The 20847-nt window shown below is 41.9% G+C and overlaps 1 protein-coding gene across 1 annotated transcript in view; it reads right to left on the bottom strand.

Moving 5' to 3' along the window:
- Positions 1–255: 255 nt before the first annotated feature.
- The window catches only part of SIM2 (single-minded family bHLH transcription factor 2), an 85882-nt gene continuing 65290 nt past the window's right edge, over positions 256–20847 (bottom strand). Inside the window, exons 5-11 of the mRNA XM_018555155.1 lie at positions 20136–20221; positions 18660–18859; positions 15708–15814; positions 13121–13268; positions 9404–9572; positions 5652–6057; positions 256–1498 (exon numbers count right to left, since the gene is read on the bottom strand). Of these exons, the coding sequence (XP_018410657.1) occupies positions 780–1498; positions 5652–6057; positions 9404–9572; positions 13121–13268; positions 15708–15814; positions 18660–18859; positions 20136–20221 (1835 nt within the window). The 3' untranslated portion in view covers positions 256–779. The remainder of the gene's footprint in view (positions 1499–5651; positions 6058–9403; positions 9573–13120; positions 13269–15707; positions 15815–18659; positions 18860–20135; positions 20222–20847) is intronic.

The raw sequence follows: 20847 nt of genomic DNA on the forward strand, positions 1-20847 counted from the left end.
ATGAAGGAGCAACGAAAATAATTTTACTGTTAGGGGTCGCCACAACTTGAGCAATTTTATCAAAGGGTTGCGGCACTGGAAAGGTTGAGAACCGCTGACCTAGATGAACATATATCAAAAACACAACACATCCCCTCACTGCCTATTCTCCCTTTCTGTATATCTGTATAAAGGTAAGAAAAATGGAACAGCATGGAGGCAAAGATATGAGTAATGTTAAATGTTACCTACAGGTTGATGTTACTGTCGTAACTCGAAATGCACTAGTTCTCCTGTTATATTGTGTATGTGGGTAGACTAATTTTAGGTTTTTATATTCATCTGGATTTGCTCTTTGAATATGAAATTCTCTCTGGGGTAACGGGGGGGATTAAATAATATGGGTTGTTTGAGGAGAGGTACGAAACTTTTCCTCTATGTAATGAAGTATGAAGGTGTACATCTTAGAATGTGGCCTTTCTATTCATCCAGCAGTGGAGTAGGGGAAAATATGATCTGGCCCATGACTTCTTAAATGGCACGGCCTACACCAGAGATTAATCTGTAACAATGCCGCTCTCAGGCTAGTTGTGTATTCCTGACCTTTCAGGTTCCATTACACTTGGCTTGGCAAGAAAACATGCACGCCTGTCCTTTGACGACCTTCGGCTACGCTTGGTAGGGATTGGTCACTGGTCTCACTCATGCTTCCGAGTAAATAATTCCAGTTAGATTGTTTTTCCATTTTTTTTCCCCTTTCCAATCAACGCATAAAAAAACAACAACCCTAAGGACCGCTGTCACCTTCCATTGGTTATAATGACAGAAGTCCCAATATAGTGGGGAAGTGCAGTTTCACGGTGAGTTTCGGGAGAAGACATGGACGAAGGACTTTGGTTTTTGTAAATAAACGAGTTCATTTCCTCTGAGGAATAACCATAGTTTTCTGTCCCATGTTCAGGCTCTGTGCACGACGAAGCCTGACAAGTTCCGTGTTTGGATAACACGTGGTGGTAATTAAGAGGTGCGTAGGGGACTTGGCTACGGGATTTGAAGTGCTCGTGTTCGGGGTTGTGGTGAGGATACTTTTGCGTTGTTCTGTCACCTTCCAGTTCGTGATAGCCGGTCTGATGCAGACCGACAGGCCCATATCTAGGCTCCTTCATACAGATCCTTCTCGTTTGCTCATAGACCACTGGCCTGGGGAGCAAGTGGCTCAACTGTCCTACAGTCTTTGCGTGAAGACATTCGGATTTTGGCAGCAGAGAATTGTTTAAGGAGTTTGAAAAGTGCTTTTCGCTGCCAGCCATTTTCTCCTGCTGGTACCTACTAAAGTCCAACTTGTTCTCCTCTTTCACTGTGTGATAGGTGGCAATGCCTCTGTTCTCCTGTTTGCTGGTCTTCATGGTTGTGGAGCAGTAGAGCTCATCCTTATAACGGAGGTTGGGTCTCGAAGATGAGGATGAAGAACAGCCCGTGAATCCATCGGATGAGCTTTCCCCAGAGCTGTACCGCTTGGCTGTTGCTAGGGTTCAGACAAACACATTTTGTTCATTATTTTGACTGAGCATGCTAAAAGCTGATCTCCAGGGATTATATTTTCTTTTAAACTTACATTATTCCAGCTTGGTTACATCTAATTCTTCATATGTCACATCCCGTGTGCCACTGGGGATGCAGAAGTCTGGTCTTTTCTGTGTGCTGCTTGACCAACTTGCCATCAGCATACAGAACTCAGGGCATTGCTTGCTTGGCACCTCAGCAATTCAGAGAATATCTTGTATTTTTTTCAACAAATACAAGGCGTAATCTGATTGGAAAAGTCAGAGATTGTGATGTCATCTTCCCCTCCTTTCTGCCTCATCCAATCAGAGAATTCCTTGCGTTTAATGAAAAAAATAAAAGATGTTCTGGATGGAGGAGGTGATGAGCACGAAATCCGCCCCTCCTTTCCGCCTGGTCCAATCAGAGAACGCCTTGTATTCACTAAAAAAAATAATAATAATAATACCATACAAGACATTCTCCTTTATTTAATGAAAGAAATAAAAGACGTTCTCTAAATGGTGGAGATGCTGAGCAAGTCATTCGCCACTGCTCTCCGCATTTGTCCAATCAGAGAATGCCTTGTATTAATTGAAACAAAATACAACATGTTCTCTAAATGGTGGAGGTGCCAAGCAAGTATACAGACCGCAAGTTGCTTGAACAGCATCCAGAAGAGACCAGCATTGACTGTAAGTAGCACAGACTACTACAGTGAATTTCAGCATTCCCAGCAGCCCGCTGGATGTGAGATATGAAGAATAAGATTTAACCAATCTGGACCAATGTACGTTAAAAAAAAGATACTTCCTGGAGTTCAGATTTACCTTAAAAATAAATACAATTAAAGTGTAAACTCTGACAATGAACTTCTCTTATGTTCAGCCCTTTAAAGTAGTAAAAAAAAACTCTGAAACTTTTTTCAATAATCAATCCAGGCCAAACAAACATACATGGCCCAGCAAAGTATTTCTCTATATTTTTACCCAAGCACTTCCAGTCATCATATTTGTGAACAGCCTCCCACTCAACTCGGCTTCCCTGAACTTCCTGTCCAGTACAAGATCACAAGGGACAGAGCAGTCTCCAGCAGTTGTCCATCTACTAGCTTGGAGAAGGAGAAGGGAGGAGGAAAGGAAAGGAGAAGCAGGGAGAAAGGGAAAGGAGCCTGACAAGGGAAATGAGCCACCCTAAAAAAGAATTTCAAGATCAATGCTCAGGGGTCCAGCTGATTCTGCAGGAAACTAAAACTTTTAAAAATCAAGAAGCAGCATCCATTGTAAGTGATTTCATCAGCATTTGAAATGGCTTAAAAACCTTTTGACATCATTATCCCTTTAAGTCTGTTAAATGTAGCATTGTAAGTATGTGTTATACCTGTTTAATAAGTGCAAAAAATACCTGTTGATCCAGATAGGACTCTTGTGAGCTGATAACTTCCTATGCTAGGGGGACCTTCCTACAAACCCAGACCTATACTACTGACTGGTAGGAGCTATCATTGTTCCCAGCTATCTATGTGGACTACAGCCCCCCCCCCATGTTATAAGAAGTGTTATGTAATCACGTCCTAGTGTGACAACTCAGCTACTCCACAGATACAAAGCAGTGAGCAAGTGTTGTCACCCCAAATGTGTTAGTGGCAAAATAAGTGACTAATATGACTAATATGCTGTGATATGTTACATTTTTGTTCCTGGCTTTAGATCTGCTTTAAAGAAAAAACAAAACCTTAAAACAAGGCATGCTCCCTCTCGATCTTTGGTGCCCTTAGCAGGGGCTTAGGGGACTTTTCCAGCAAATCCAGGACTAATTGGAACATTCAGAACTTGTCTGCTTGTTTAAGTTTTACATCGTAGCAGATTTCTGGGCTGTCATGATACAGCAATCTGTGAATAACCCCATCATCATACAGATCTGCTCTGCATTACATGACTCACTCCACATCAATAATTACATCATGGAGTGTTTGGTCAAGTCACAGCGCCGTGAGAGTTTGATGGATGCCCCGAGCTTTTTCATTTATAAAATTAGCTGGAGGATGCCTTTATCTGCTGTGTTTGTTTGGAGGAAGCTGAGAGGTAACACTGATCAAATATTAACCTAAGAGTCACAAAACCGCTGCCTTGCCGGGTAATGAATCGTGTCCAGGAATCTGACAGTTTCCACCACTGAAATATGACAGGGAGTAATCGCTGCAACAACAATTCTGCAAATTTGTTGATGTGGAACAATTACACGAGAGATTGACATGTAGATATTGTTTGGCGTGCAGAGTGGATAGACGACACAGAGAATGAGATAGAAGGTGTTTGCAGAGGTGGAATTCCAGTGCTTGATCTGCCCTGCACCCACTTTATAGCTGGCCATACACTGGTAGATTTTCACACGAATGGTCTCACCAAAAAATTCCCTTCAGAACTAAGGATGCAGCGATACTAAGTACCGCACTCGGTACAAGTACAAGTACAGATACCTTTCCAGCTCCAGGACTAGACTAGAGAAAAATCCAATAGTTAGGAGGCAGCTGTCATTTGTAAGGAGCACACGGAGCCGCTGGGATTTGTACATCTCTGTTATAATATATGATTTTGTTTTTATAAACATGTATTAGGGATGCACCGATATAATTTTTGCAAGTACAAGTACTGATACTTGCCCAAGTCCTCACAGATACAAGTACTGATACATTTTTGTTTATTGTCATGTGACAGTTTTTCTAAAACAATACAGACTAATGATTTCAGGAAAGTGGTGGAGAGCCAGAGCCAGGTCCCAGCTCCAACCTCTGCAACCCTGGTAGTTCTCATGAAAATGCCAAGTATCGGCACTGGTATCTGCACTTGTATCTCAACTGGTATCTGCACATCCCTATTCAGAACATCCGATAATGCCATCAGAAACGTGACGAATGTTGTTCAAAACTTCAATTGCTTTTAAAATTTGAGTTTGGAATTAATGGAGTTTCCTAAATGAAAACCACATTCACTGTTAGAAAATCGTTTGTAAAAGAACACTTTGTCATCCTGATGCTTAGATCTCTACTCTCAAACATGATTGCCACTTTGACCGGATTGCATTTTTTAAAAACAAAATTCTACTGGTGTATGGCGAGCTCAAAGCGGGCAACCCCTACCCCTGAAAACCTCTCCCTGCATCAACACCCCCATCCTATCTGCCCTTTATTCCGAAAATCAAAATGTAATACTGACTTGTGTAGAATGAATGCAAAAAGAGACCCTGTCACCAACCATTCATTGCAACAATAATACCACATAATACTTGACACACCTTGACAGTTAGCATCATCGTTGTGCGCACTGGATGTGCCTGGGAACCCCCTAATCACCGAGAGCGCAAAACAAAAAACGCAACAGTGGGCGCCGTGTTTTTATTCACTGAGCCGATGGGGAGATCACAAAGATCTCAACAGCACTTGCCACTTACATTCCTCACATAACAGCCTCATTCGTCAATGCCTGGGAAGCTGCGAGGGTGTGTGGCTGTGGCTTCCCATCCAATCAGGAAGCCAGGCAGGTGGTCAATTGAGCAGCTGTCAGGCTTCCCGCTTCATTACCGCACCCCTGCTGGTAAGATCAGAGGTAGGAAGAGGTAAAGGACAGTTGAAGAGATGGGAATCCGGGATTCCTCAGGTCTGTATATGTATGTACGTATGATTGATATTTATATATATATAGCTATATATATATATAGATAGATATATATATCTATCTATATATATAGATATATATACACACACACACACACACACACACACATACTCGTGCGTGTTTGTACTTTTGTGTGCACACCCATGGGAGACATTAAAGTTCCTCTTTAAGCTGGTGGCAGGGTCTCTTTAATAAAGTAAATATTTACAAATATTTATTTCCTATGCTCCTCAGTTCCATCTGGTGGCCATAATGCCATATTACAACACACTACATTCGAACTGGGAAAAAGATATATAAAGAACATTCGGAATGTCTCTAACCCTTCTCCACAAAAGTTCAACCTAAAATAAATTGAAAAAAAGCAGGGGCCTTATCAATGAACACACACACACACACACTGTATTTAGTAATTTAGGATAGACATCTGGAATGTGCGTGTAGAAAATACCTTACCATCATAATTCTGAGAGAGGCTGTGACACGTCTGACTTGCAGGCTGCTCATGAACAGTTTTTGGTGGAGAATTTGGCACTAAGGGGTTGGAGTAATGCCAGTGACACTCTCCCCCTGTTTGTATCGCACCAAAGAAAAATCTTGCCACCTCACATGGCGATCCTTGGCTCTGTCCAAACCTAGAAGGCATCACTTGCACTTGTTTTTTGCCACCTAACACATGGGAGTCCATTGGAAAATGTCCATAGTGGTAAGGGAATGGTAGGCTGTAGGGGGCGGGGTACAAAAGTTCACTGTTTTCCGTGTGGTTGCTTGGTTCTTGGTTATTGGTGGCATTTATTGTGGGAGCTCCTTTCCAGTTTCCAAACTGTGCAAATTCCATCTTATCTTGGTAGGAAGTGTGTGGCTGGAAGAAAGACAATGTATGTATTAATGCAAATGTCTGTCTTCTGAGATCTAAAGACCGAAAGGCACATTTTTGTGTTATTGGGTGGGGTGTTTTTGGGTTGAGACGCCCATTAATTTCTAATAATAATATTATTACTAAACACAGATAAATGCTGTTCATTAAATTGTATTCATTATAAAACATTAACAGGGTTATTCACAAAAGGGTGAAGAGTTTGGAGACGGCAGGAGAAGTGAACAATCTAGGACAACATAGCTGAACCCGAAAGTGAGCTGAAATTGAGAATGTTTCCAGTTCAGTTATGTTGTCCTAGATTGTTCACTTCTCCTGCCTTCTCCAAACTCTTCACCCTTTTGTGAATAACCCTGTAAATGTCACTAGTGTAAGGACCTTCATGAACTTGGTATCATTCTCCTGTAATCTTCTGTGCAGTAACATTTAGGCCCCATTCACAACAGGGCAGCATCAGTTCAGCGCGGTTTACGTGTGATTTTTTAAATCGCATTTCAGCTCTGAAACGCAATTTCATTGAAATCTATATGGAAAATAGTGACAAAAGTAGCCCAGGGAAGCATTATGAGCAGCAGGCTTTTCGGATCGCGCGGATCCATGCGCTTGCATGAATGGATCCCATAGGAATGTATGGGATTGTTCATGTAGGCGGTTCAGCGCAGAAATATCTGAGGGGTCTTAGACTGGGAGAGGAAGAGGCCAGCACTTTCCCATTCTAAAAACAAAACGTTTTGGCTCAACACATAAGCAAATGACAACATTGTGGGTAAGTATATGTTACACACTTAAGCAAATGTATGTAGAACATGTAGCCAAGTGGTCCCTTACGCTTGGTATACACTGTAGCTTTCAGGCTGAATGGAAAAAAATGAACAGATTCCTCCACCCATGCTAAACAACGTGGATTGAGAATTCTCCCGCTCTGGCTATTGTATTTTGACAGTCAGCCCCGTTGGCTGTCAGACCAAATACCCAGGGCCAGATTTACTCTCAGCTGCCCCAAGGCCAGGTTCCTCAGTGCCCCTCCCTCCCCCCTTCCGACTTCGCCGAGATCACTTTAACAAAAAAGCGGCTTCCCCGCTGTACACTTAGCTCTGCTTGCCCGAAGCAGGGCTAAATGTAGAAAACAACTACCCGGAACTGCATGTTCCGGGCATCACGAGATAGGAATTCCACACCCCTGCTGCCCCTCTACTCTCTGCTGCCCCAAGGCCGGGCCTTGGTCGGCCTTGTGGGAAATCCGGCCCTGCAAATACCTGAACATGCACCTGACTGAATGCAGGAGCTGTTCTGTTCCTTACATTGGCAGACAGGACCCCCTACTGAGTGAATTTCAGCTGGTTCATCAAGAACCAGCCAAAATTCGCCCTGTGTACAGCCAGCTTAGGTAAATAATGATAGGAAATCACTCAGAAAAATACAGATATTTAACGGTAAAAGTGTGAGTCAAGCCTAATGCTGTAAGTAGATGTATAAGAAGTTATGAAATTCAAACGCAAAGTCATCTAAACGTTGAATATTCTTTAAACGGTTCTAAACTTTCAGTATCTTGTGACAAGAAAATAATACACCAATAAAATGCCTCATATCTCATTATATACAAGCAAATTATGTTCTACGCTCTATAAAACTCGTCGGATTGAATGTCTCTGGGACTTTTTCCGTATTGCTAATTTATGGTGGGCTGTAAGGTTAGCAGCCAGTGACCAGGAAATGCTGCCTGTAATTCTGCTCATAGAGCAACTCATACTAACTGGGCTTGTAATTCAATCTGTCTCTGAGCGCAGCGAATACAAGCAGTTTCTAAATATAGTCTGACAGCTAAGAAACCCCAAAGTATCCTAAAAATTCCAAACTATAACCAAAAATAGAGGGAGCCCGTGTAAAATAAATGGGAGTTCCAAGCAAAGAACAGAATATAGTAATAAATGCTTTTGTGCACAATAACTTTAGTTAAAGTGACCCGAGCAAATCATCTAGCTCTTCCATAGCATGATATGGCCATGTAGCTGTTGTAAGCTCTTTATGGCTCCGTCTCTCATAGTACAGCTCTCCAGCAATCCCTAGATAGCAGCTGTGAAACTCTGTGTACAAATCAAACTTATCTTCAACAGTTGGATATGCAGAGCTGCTGAGTGTGAATACAATGACATCATCCTTCATTTCCTGATTGGCTGGAATTATTATTTTTTTGGGCTATGTTATGACACTGAGCTGTTAGCCAATACAAAAAAACAATGCAAGTATTCAGATCTTGATTTATGACATTGCCCTGACTTCATTGGCTGCAAGGTTTTTACATTTCAGTGGAATTGACGTCACAGACTCATTTTAGAGTCCCGCCCTAGATGGCACTCTTTTACTCCATGGTGACAGCAGAGCAGTGGAGGGTTTGGTTGGTTGTGTGGTTCCAACACTAAACTCATCATGTGTGAGGAGCAACAATCTTTGCTTCTCAGGGGTGGTGAACTCAAAGTATGGTAGGAGTGCAGGGGATTGGTTTAAGCCTATGAAAGCATACAATACCAAAGTCAACTTTTCTATATATTAACTATTAGGGATGCACCGATACCAAGTACCGTACTCGGTTCAGTACAAGTTCAGATACTTTTCCAGCTCCGGGACTAGACTAGAGAAAAATTCAATAGTTAGGAGGCCGCTGTCAATGATCGCTCCGGTGTTTGTCCGTCTCACGCGGAGGACCGGTAAATATCAATGATATCCACCCATCCCCCGCTCTGCCACGCACAGAGCCGCTGTCATCCTGAAACTGACAATTGGTATCGGTGTATCACTATTAACTATAATTAAAACTGAGCTCTAGGTGAGCAGCTGAATACACAGTTAAATACATACTGTATAGGGCAACTGTTTTATCTACTAAAAGATTTTTATTTCTGAGTTTTTATCCAGACACCACCGGTTCACCAGCAGCACAGGCTGGTCAAGGTCATCCCCCCCAACCAATGAAGGAGAAGCAGTAGACTACAGACCCCATCCCCTGCTCACTTTACACTTGCTGTACAGAAGATTAACAGAGGCTGACACCAAGTTAAATAAGGATGCTTACATTAGTTGCATTTAAAATAAATCTGATTTTTTAAATATAAATACATGATTGCATTAGTTAGTTTTTTCCTATTTTGGAGTACAACTCATGTAAGATGTTTAAGGCGTAAAACTTCTGTTTGCAACAAACCTGCCAGCAAAACCAACAAATTGTTCTGTAGCGGATCATTCATGCCAAATTACCCAATTTAATGGCTACTGAACCATCCAGCTTGTACTTCCCCCCCAGTACTTCAGTAAAGTCCATTATTGTCCTCTTTACCTGTGGGTAGGGGTTTGATCTTGGCTGTTTTGCTTTGACTTTTGCAGCTTTCAACTTGGCTGGTTTCCTTGCTTCCTGCGAGGTAGTGACTGAATTCCGGCATTGAAAAGGAGCTTTGGAAACAGTCATTTGCTCCAGAGAGAGCTGCAGTTCCTTGTACTCTATATCTCTGTGGATGAGAAAAAAGTTTACCAAACGTCATCAAAAAACACCATCGCTTTCACACAACAGTGGAACCAAAATCCACATGCCCTTCCCTCTTCTTCCACCCATGCATTTGGAAGTTCACTAGCCAGCCCTTGATGATCCAGGAAAGCTTTGGCCTTGAAGGGGGACCATTTGATGTTCCCGAAACATGTTAGCTTGTCTTTTTCTGGACTCACAGCCATTTGATGTGGCTTTCCTTCCTCTTCTTGATAACCTGTTGTCTACACCCAAGGTGGTCCCTTGGCCGCATAGAATCAATGTAGCCAGATACATCTCATTCTTCTGCAAAGCAATAACTATGGACCACCAATTTTCAGTATCCAGCACACAGGGCCGGATTTACTCTCTCTGCTGCCCTAAAGGCCAAGTTCCTCAATGCGCCCTCCTACCCGCCAAACCCCCCTCTCCCCCCTCCCATGGAGAATGGCAGACCTGCAGACTACATACAAGAGATCACTTGCACAAAACAAGCAGTGGCTTCCCTGCTCTTCCCTGCTGTTCACACCTAGGCGTATTGAATATGCGCGTTTGTCACGCATTTCATGCCGCACGTTTTTACAGCGATTCGCGGTTAAAAAAACGCGCGACAAACGCGCGTTTCCGAGGGCTACCTGGCTGTATCCCAATGGATACGTGCGGCAAATACGCCCCAAAAAAGCTCCTGTACTTCTTTGGGCGTAGGGTGTTTTGTAGCGCGTTCATATGGCCTGTAATATGCCCAGGTGTGCACCATACCCATAGGAAATAATGGGATTTTGGTGTTTGAGCGTTTTGCAGAGCGTAGGAACGCGCTACAAAACGCCCAGGTGTGAACGGGGCCTTAATGTAGAAAACAACTACCCGCCTGGCGCCTGGAACTGCTTGTCCCGGGCGTCGGGAGATAGGAATTCCACACCCCTGCTGCCCCTCTACTCCCTGCTGCCCCAAGGCCGGGCCTTTGTTGGCCTTGTGGGAAATCCGGCCCTGCCAGCACGTCTCACCACATTCTTATAATTTGACTGTCACATTGCATTGCTTTTTTTCCTTATTTTGCAGTCAGACTAAATCTTATGTTCTTTGGGTCTGTTAACCAGCAAAATATATTAAATTGAAAGTCAGACATGACAAACTTATGAACTGTGGATTTTTACCTTTATTTCCCTGCTGGTATTTGTGTGGTTGGCTTAACTTTTGGTAGCTTCAGTGCTTGCAGCCAGTTAGTATGTTTTAAATTAAGCTTTTAGACCCTGGTGTAAGTGTAGTCATTTCCAGGTGAGTCATCTGATTGCTCCATTTCTATAACATTGTAATTGTCTGTGATTTCCTAATTATGGATTGATTGCACTGTATATTTGATACACCACAGTGCTCTCGAGTATGTGTTTAGTTTTTTGTTTTATTTTTGTTACGTTGCTTTTAGAGAGCTCCTCTAAGGACAATCTGTATTGAAAATGGACAGCAGACCATTACACCAAATGCTAATTCTGATGAGGGACTATGCAGATGAGCCTATAGTGCATACAAAGCCAAACTTTGTTTAGCTTTTTATAGAAAAGGGAATGTTCAATACCGCTGCAGTCTCTATCCAAAATAAGCAATAATGGTCTTTAGATACATTTTCAAATCTAGATTCTGCAAGAAATCTTTAAACATATTATAATGCCACAGGCTGTGTTGGAGAAACAGGTTTGTTAAATAAATGGCGAAGGATCTGCAACATTCAATCCCTTGTTCCACCACTGCCTCACCCCATCATATAATCAGTAATATCATGATATTACATTTCACATATCTCAGTATTAATTATACATGTGCATTCGGATTCAGACGAACCTGCAAATCAATTAAATTCAGTTGATTCAGCGATTCTTCCAAATCCGAAATCACAAATTTATTATATGTCCGAATATAGGAAAACTATATTCGGGCATAAATAAATTAATTTGCGGAACGCACGGTGGCCATATTGGCTGTTGCCGGGTTCTGCACATGCATGCCACCATCTTGGAGTTGGAGTGCATGACGCCACATGACACTACCAGGATATACACCAAGATGGCGTCGCCCAAACATGCGTATGACGTCACCGGACGCCACAGACGAGCAGCGCCATGTGACATCATACACTCCGCCTCCAATATGGTCAACACGCGTTCTGCAGTTTTAATGTGTAGTTTCCGATCCGGAGGCTCGTTGCCTCCTAATCCAAAGCAGCATAAAAATGTGTTTCATTTGACAAAACGAATGAAAATGTTTTTAGTTTTCATTTGTTCCGTCCGAAACACATTTTTATTCCTTGCACATGTCTAGTATTAATAGGGGAGGCAGAAAGAAGTCTGACATGTTTCATGAACAAGTTTACTTCCTCAGGGATGAAGTGGACGTTTCTGGCATATAATCATAAACCATTAACATTAATAATATATCTGTAATGTGTGTTCATCATTTATACATAATAAGCTCCTGACTTACATCAATGTCCTCATCAGATTTCCTAATCAAATCAAATCAATATACCTTTGTGTGCAGCCATACCACCCCCTATTTTTTACATGCCATAGATACCATAGATGTCCACCTCATCCCTGAGAAAGTGGAATTTACCTCGAATGTCTACCTTGTCCCTGAGGAAGCGAACTTTACCATAGATGTCTACCTCATCCCTGGAGAAGTGAACTTTACTATAGATGTCCACCTCATCCCTAAGGAAATACATTTTACCATAGAAGTCTACCTCATCCCTGAGAAAGTGAACTTCACAACGGATGTCCACCTCATCCCTGAGGATGTGAACATTGCCATAGATGTCCTCCTCATCCCTGAGAAAGTGAAATTTACCACGGATGTCCACCTTGAACCCGAGGAAATGAACTTTATCATAGATGTCCACTTTGTTTCTGAGGAAGCAAACTTTACCATAGATGTCCACCTCATCCCTGAGGGAGTGAATATTACCATAGATATCCACTTCATCCCTGAAGAATTGAACTTGTACATATAACATGTCAGACCCTTTTCTGTACCCTGTTTCTGAGGAAGCAAACTTTACCATAGATGTCCACCTTATCCCTGAGGGAGTGAATATTACCATAGATATCCACTTCATCCCTGAAGAATTGAACTTGTACATATAACATGTCAGACCCTTTTCTGTACCCTCCCCTATTAATACTGAGATATGTGGAATGTAATATAATATAATAAAAATGTGAAAAGTCTCACATATTTAGTATAAACGGATGCCTGAATGCACTATTATCCAGAGCTACTTTCCACTTGTACAGACCACCAAACAAGTAATGGTTATGTGTTTCCTAAACCATAAAAAACCTCCTGACTACCCTCAGCATCCCCTGTAACCCTTCCCCCATAAGTCTCTTGCTGAATTTATTCACACATGGATAGACGTGGGAAACAAAAGGAAAATGTACATTTGGTGGCATGGTGTCTTGCTGCCCTATGCACCCGTCCCACAAGTGGAGTAAATACAGCACTGGGTATAGGTATAGTGACGTATGTTAAGGCACTCACGTAAGGACATAGTTGACGCTCACAATGCAGTGAGGTCTGGAAGATCGGCTATTGTGGACAATAGTGGCGTAGCTCTGCACCCACACCCATCCTCCATGCTTGGAGAGCAGCCTGTAGTACTTTGTGGTGACCTGGCCTTTCACTAGCACTGCAAAAAAAGAAGAAAAAAAAAAAGAATGAAATTCAAACATCCTCACTAAGGTAAAGCAGCACAAGTGAAGAAATATGTCAATATGTGTTAATAGAGATCATTTGCAGGCATATTGGAAGACTGAAATGATAGGAACAATAACAAAGTTGGGTGGGCCTTAAAGTGGAACACTCAGGAGCCTATGGGAGACATTGTGCTGTTATGGCACAAATGCAGTTAACACCTTCCTTCCTTTTCCCATGGAAATGATCTGTGCTGTTACACTGAGACTTTCAGAGAAACTGTGGCGACATTTATCAGTTCTGTTGCATAGCAAGGCAAAGCTAAAAAGGAGCAGTGAAATAGATTGTACAACATATTTATTATTAGGTTACAGCTTAAGTAGCCGCTAAAGTAGTACTGCATATAAAGGATGAGAGCGTTACAAGTATATACTTCTTCCAGTAAAAGTTTATTGATCAACACATTTCGGGGGCTCACAACTCCCTCTTCATTAAGTGCTAGTAATGATGGGGTATACTGAACAGCAATTGTATAAAATGAGGATTATAGTAATAGCTGGTAGCCAGCCTATCAGCCACACCAGAACCCTCAGAGACACCCTGAATGATAGACAGCTGTCTCTAAGAACTGGTTATTGAGCAATTGTTTACCTCTTATTGGGTTAAGCACACCCCTAAAGTAGTACTGCAACAGAATGACACCTGACCCTGATCTCTTCTTCATTGTGCATATGTTCAGAATGGAATTCTGTCTTATCTGCAATAATTAATCTGTTGCAGACCTGTATAAATCTATCGCAGTTGGACGCCCAGGATACCCAGCATTACAAGTGCAGGAATTCCAAATACACAAAATACAGTTGCACAGACCTTGCTACATGACTGGCAACCTGATTTGCAGCTAATAGAGTCACTAATTTGTTGATAAATGTCCCCCTGTGTGCAATATAGCTTTCAGTTGCCGGATGCATTTGTTATCAGACTTTTGAAAAGCCCTATACTGGCCCATTTTTTACCAAACCGTTAGATCCGGGTAGATTTGGGTTACATATGGCCCTTCATCTACCTAAGGTATACACAGACAAAGATGACAGTCACCTGAATTAGTAACATTTCCCCATCCATGAGTCTCTCACAAAAGATAGCTGACTTTTGTGGGTCTTTTTTTTTTGTCCTGTTAGTGAGATTTCACTCTAATTCCTGTTCTGGACACAAAAGAGGAAGTGAGGTTAAATCTCTCCAGAACAGGTGCCCCAATGGAAAGACCTCTCCTCTCCCCCTGATTTAGTGACAACCATAAACATTTATTCTAGAATTTGGTTGTGGAGTGCTGAATTCCACGCTCGGTGGAAGTTCTGAATGAATCAGATGATTAATCTGGATTTGTAGCTGTGTATTTCCTGATGAAGCCCCAACGAGGTTCCTGGAAGCGTCAGCTTGTGCAGAGTGATGGTTGAGAGCACCAAGATGTTAAGATTAATCCAGATATACATTTTACTAGGTGAGCTTTAAACTACAGTTTAAGAAAAATTATAATCCAGAACTAACCACCCTTCCAGATTCCTTTTGCGCAATAAATCCAAGCCCTGATAAAGAGAAATGTGTGCATGACCCCCAAAATGAGTTGGCCCTTTCTGTTGTGATAAATAGAAACTTTGTGGTGGTCTTATCTTGGCGTTCTCATTATTTTGCACTTTTACAACCATTAAAGTTTGAATTTCTCTTAATTTTCTAACCTGCTGACAGGTCAAATAAAGTGGGTGGCTCTATCCAGCAGAACCACAAACCCCAATAAACCCCAAATACGGACTAGATATGCAAAGTGGAAAGCACCAGAACTACTATGTGTATAGTTGTATCAGAAAGATCCAATGTGTTTAGAGGGTTCAAAGATTTCCCCTTCACCATTGCAGTCCTGTTGTCAATTTTATAACAGCGCTCGGAAGAGTAGCTGCTGTACTGGGGTCCTGCGGTACCTGGGGTTCAAGTGGTTAAAGACGCATGTACTGGATTGGTATAATTAAAGGGTATGAGCGTGGTTGCTTCAGATGCTGGTTAGGCATGCCATGTAGATGACTAACCAGCTTCTGGAGCAATTATACTCATGCGCTTCAGGATCCCTCCTATTATACCAGTCCATTACACACTTTCCTAAACACTACCAAGCTCTGATGAAGGGGCTTTGAACCCCCAGAATGCAATGAACTTTACACATTCTAGTTCTGGCATTTTCTTCTTTGCACAGCCTAGTTCTTACTTGAGTTAAGAGCCATAATTGGGGCAACACTCCTGGAAAAGCCATCAAAGGGCAACTATTTCCTCCTCAGTATTCAAGACATGACTGAGAATACTCACTGTAATACAAAATCCAAACCCAAAGGCTTGATATCATATGCACTTTAAAGAATAGACTGTAATCTAAATTGATACATACAAAGGTGGTGTGCATAGCGAAGATGAAACACATCACAGCCATGTACATGGTGGTACAGTGTTTTCTCTATGAGATCTTGAGGCTCATAACCAGTTAAATCAGCTACTCTGCAAAGAAAAGAAAAAGACAAATGACATATAATATTTGTACATATCCTACCAATATAACTTTATTGATCCAAACTCGGCCACATATGGACTTTTTGGATGTAGAGTGCACATCCTGGAATGGACTTGCATAAGAAAACATATCTTTAATTTTTCACAATGAGGAGGGGATGAAAGCCAAGCACTGATTGCATCCATTGAAAGAGGCATATTCAGGCAATTATTACTGATACTAAAATAAATAAGAACATCTCTGCCAGCTGGATCTATGCAAGAATTATCAGTTTCTAGGCACAGGAATCACCAGAATGTAGATTATTTTGGCCATGTGGACATAAACAATATATAAAATAAAATAATGAAAACAGTATTGTAAAACTCCAAGCCAGAACTGCTTTGAAGGGGAACAAAATCAACATCCTAATTGCTTGCATTGTTTTATAATAAGGATTCTCATTATATGGAGAGGAAAGTAAATGAAGCTTTAAATAAAAATCTTCTCTAGATATACTGTAAAAGGGATTGCAATTGTGCTACAGTCAGATCGTTTGCTACACTGGCCACTAATCTGAGATCTATATAATGCCTTGAAACAGACTTAATTGGCTTTTCATAGTAAAGGTGGGGGGAGACACAGCCTCCGGTCACATTGTTTTATTGTATACTGCCATGGGGAAGTCCATGGATGATTTTAGATTTGAACTCCACGAAAACCAACTATGGTCTAAATACAAGAGGCATGTCTATTCTTATTTAAATCTCGGAGTGCTTTGTATATTTCTTCAGTTCAGGAGCTTCCTGTAATAAAAACCAGTCACTGCTGCTCTCTCCTTGTGCAGGGTGGCTGGTCTTGTATCCTCCCCCTCCTGTAGTTTTCTGCAGGCAGCATGTAGTGGATGGAGCCCGTTGAGTCCCTCCAACAGCTCTGCTCTCAGCACAGGCTATGTACAGCACAGTGATGATGTTACTTTTGCATGGTAATAATGCAAAAGCATTTGGTGCACATATAGTGGATTATATCCTTTTTGGCTATTGAGGAATATAGTTACATGAAAATGTTTGAGCCTGGAGTTCAGCTTTAAATACAGAATGCTTTGGTGTTACTCTGTGGCTTTAATTTGGAACTCAATTTCAAGACAATTCATCAAAAAACATGTATCATTTGGCATTTTTTTCAAATGTTAAAGGGTTGGTCCCCAAAAAAATTTTTTTCATTTTTAGATTGAGCATATTGGCCTGAGTCAGTACCTAGCTTCTCATATTCCTTGGATACTCCAACACTGAGATACATAAATGCCCCCTGTTTCTGTCCACCTGGGGGACTTGGTTGGTCCCATGTCTTTCCCTAACATTCTCCATAAGGTAGAATAAGTACAAATTCAAAGAGGGATGTTGGGAACGCATTTATATTGCAATGGCAGGTGTGCAGACCCAGAACTTAGTGCAGAAAGTTCTCTTGGGTCCCAAGCCCTACTCTTTAGAAGTCATAATTTCCATATACTGCACTGCCCAAACCCTACTCCATCGTAGCCATGGATTCCATACACTACACTGCCCAAGCCCTACTTCATAGAAGCCATGGTTTTTCATATACTGCACTGGCCAAGCCCTACTCCATAGAAGCCATGGTTTCCATACACTACACTGAGCAAGCCCTACCCCATAGCAGCCATGGTTTCCATATACTGCACTGGCAAAGCCCTACTCCATAGAAGCCATGGTTTCCATACACTACACTGCCCAAGCCCTACTCCATAGAAACCATGGTTACATACACTGCACTATACAAGCCCTACTCCATAGAAACCATGGTTTCCATACACTACACTGCCCAAGCCCTACTCCATAGAAACCATGGTTTCCATACACTACACTGCCCAAGCCCTACTCCATAGAAGCCATGGTTTCCATAGACTACACTGCCCAAGCCCTACTTCATAGAATCCATGGTTTCCATATACTGCACTGGCCAAGCCCTACTCCATAGAGGGCATGGTTTCCATACACTGTACTGATGATGGACAAATAGCTTGAAATATCTGTATGCAGTTTGGACTAAATGTCTCTATAATATGAGGCTATATTTGTAGTCAGAGCCCCACTGATACGTAACTGAGAACAGAGATAACGACCCTGCCTAACTTGACCTGTGATGTGCCGTGGTCACGTCACTATGTTCAGTATGCGAAATAAGGGGGCATACTCAAGAATAAATGTTGCTAGAAGGGGTAAGGGCGGATGGGGTGAGACAGATGATCGACGAGTGAGAATGGGAACGGGGAGGTTTAAATGTGTTCTGGGTTCTGGATGTGCATTTGATTGATGGAGCATAAAGGTATGATTTGCATGGCTCTGCCCAGTGTCCTGGAATGTGGAGAAATCCTCCTGTTTTTGGGATGCGTGATGGAATGAAACTTGTGAATACCTTCTGTTGTGAAAATGCTTTACTGAGCTATGCACTGACTAGAGTTAGGGATTTTTTGAATGCTTTATTCCCTTCTCACCATAACCTGTATGATTATATTCTCTACCAAAAGTTGAAATGTCAGTTTTAGGTGGGCCGACCCTTTAAGATCACCTCCCTGAAAAAATTTGCACACAGCTGACACAAAAATTGTCCTTTGCCAGCACTTATATAACCATGCAATAATGACGGGTCAACATTCAAAAGAATGCAGCCAATCCAATCTTGGGCAGATTGAACTCAGTCTCCAGCTTAGGAAACAATTGTTCACATCCTGCAAATTTTAGAAAGATAAACACTCATGCCAAAATTATTATCTAAGGTTACTAAAGTAAAGTACTGATTGCTAGGCATTCCAGCCTTAGTAAACAAACATCTTACCTGGAGTCCAGGAAAATGAGTTTGAGGTCCAGACTCGCTCTGAACATAAACATGTTGCTGTGGAGTTTGATCTCTGTGATGGCGCTCGGCGGTAAAGACTGACCCACAGCCACTAGCCCTACAATTTGATAGCAGGAGTCATATAAAGATATGTCCAGCATATACTGCCTTATTTTCAGATACCCACTGCAGTGAATGACCTGTCGTATAAAGATAAAACATATCACATATACACTATTCAAACCAAACAGGACACAGGCACTTAATACCAAGGTCTGGGCTCTTCGAACCAGGGCTCGTGTGTAAGCACTGGATGAAAGGTAAGCGTTCCTGCTGCCCATACCACCCAGTCAGGTACTAAAAATGTTCATTCTAGCTAATTGAATCTGTTATCGCAATTATCATACCCGAAAGATTAATCTGTCAAACCTGAAAAAATGTATCGATCACATCAGAAAAATAATTGTCATTTACCAACATTTACCCTAATCCATCTGCTGGGACTTAACTAAATAAAGCATACCTTATGTACTATTATCATTAGTGTACATTATATGTAAATTTTTGAATTCGTAAAAAAACATGTTTAAGTCATGTTATACTATTGATATGTTGTCTGGTTTGTAAAGATTAATCCATAAAAATGATCTAATGCATTTTTGATCCTTCAAGCACATCTAAACTCCTGACAGTTACACACCCCCTGTCCTAGGGTGACCACACTCGCTCACTGCACTGTATCTATGGAGAAGCAGCGTTGTCACCCTAGGAGGCTTTTCCGATTTGGACCATAAACACCTCCCCATCTCCTTATCGCCATAAAATAGGGTGTTCTGCAGTTCACAGAAGATACCTGGAGAGGCTGATAAGATTGATTGATATTTCAGCTCAGTGCACAGAACACTGGATTTTATTAGGATCAACAGGTATTGTTCTGTACTTGAAGATGTACTTAGCCCAATATTTTGTTCATGTCAAAACTGCCTCTCTCTTCCTGTACCAGTCAATTGGAATATGAAAGCAGCTTAAAAGCAGGTTCATGCAGTCTAGGAGTACAAATGCAAGGCAGAAGAAGGTCAACTGCAGTACAGAAAGAGGTCAGCTGCAGATAAGGAGGTGAACTGTAAGTGAGAAGGAGGTTAACTGCAGGTCAAAAAGAGGTCAGCAGCAGACCTGATGGTCAACTTCAGGAAAGAAGGAAGTCAACTGCAGGTCAGAAAGAGGTCAACTGCAGATCTGGAGGTTAACTTCAGAATTGCAAGTCAGCTTCAAGTCAGAAGGAGGTCAACTGTAGGTTAGATAAAGGTCAACTGTGGGTCAAATGAGGTCAGCAGATCTGGTAGTCAACTGCAGGACAAGAGGTCAACGTCTGACGAGAAGGAGGTCAACTGCAGGGCAGAAGGAGGTCAACTGCAGGTCAATCACTAATTAGTTTATACTTCACAATGTCTCCACAATGATCATTATATCACTTACCTTATAGCCACTACACGTCAGACCTGCGTTCCGTTTGGCCAACACACATTTCATCCGTAGAAAGAATGACCTCTCTATTTCACATTCTGAAAAAGATGTATGCAAATAGAAGATATGTTTTTTGTTGCTTTTTCATATATTTTCAAATCAATTTAATTTTGTAACTGTTTTTTATCACATCATCATTCAATCCAATTCCTTTGAGCCCAATTTATCCTGGACCCATCCCCAGCCTTTGGCTGGACAGTGAAAGCAGTGCAGTGATTATCTCATCTCTCTGTAACTCTGATTCTTCCTTCTATCTATCTATCTTGATGTTACATTTGTGATTTCTAATGATGCTTGAGAAGCAAGAGAGGGGGCGATAGAATACTTGCCCTCAAAAATAGGGAAACATTATGGAATAACCAACTGTCCTCACTCCGTCTGAATGGTATAAACACGGATTACAATTTGTACCCATACCGCTGAACAAGATGTGTTATGTAATTTTTGTGCTACATGTTGTGCTCTTTCGATTTGTGTTACAATGAGGGTAATTCACAAAGCTGCCGAAGGATCCAGCCGTAGCTTTGGCTGATCCTTCGGTTGCGGGAGCCCTTCGGTTCAGTCGAACCAAAGGGCTGCTGTTCGGGCTATTCACTATAGCCCGTACAGCAGCCGAAGGCAGCCGATCGGCTCAGCCCAGCCAAAGGCATTTGCCTCGGCCCCG

Source organism: Nanorana parkeri, unplaced genomic scaffold (assembly GCF_000935625.1).
Source record: "Nanorana parkeri isolate BGI_ZX_2015 unplaced genomic scaffold, ASM93562v1 scaffold186, whole genome shotgun sequence".
NCBI classification, from domain to species: domain Eukaryota; kingdom Metazoa; phylum Chordata; class Amphibia; order Anura; family Dicroglossidae; genus Nanorana; species Nanorana parkeri.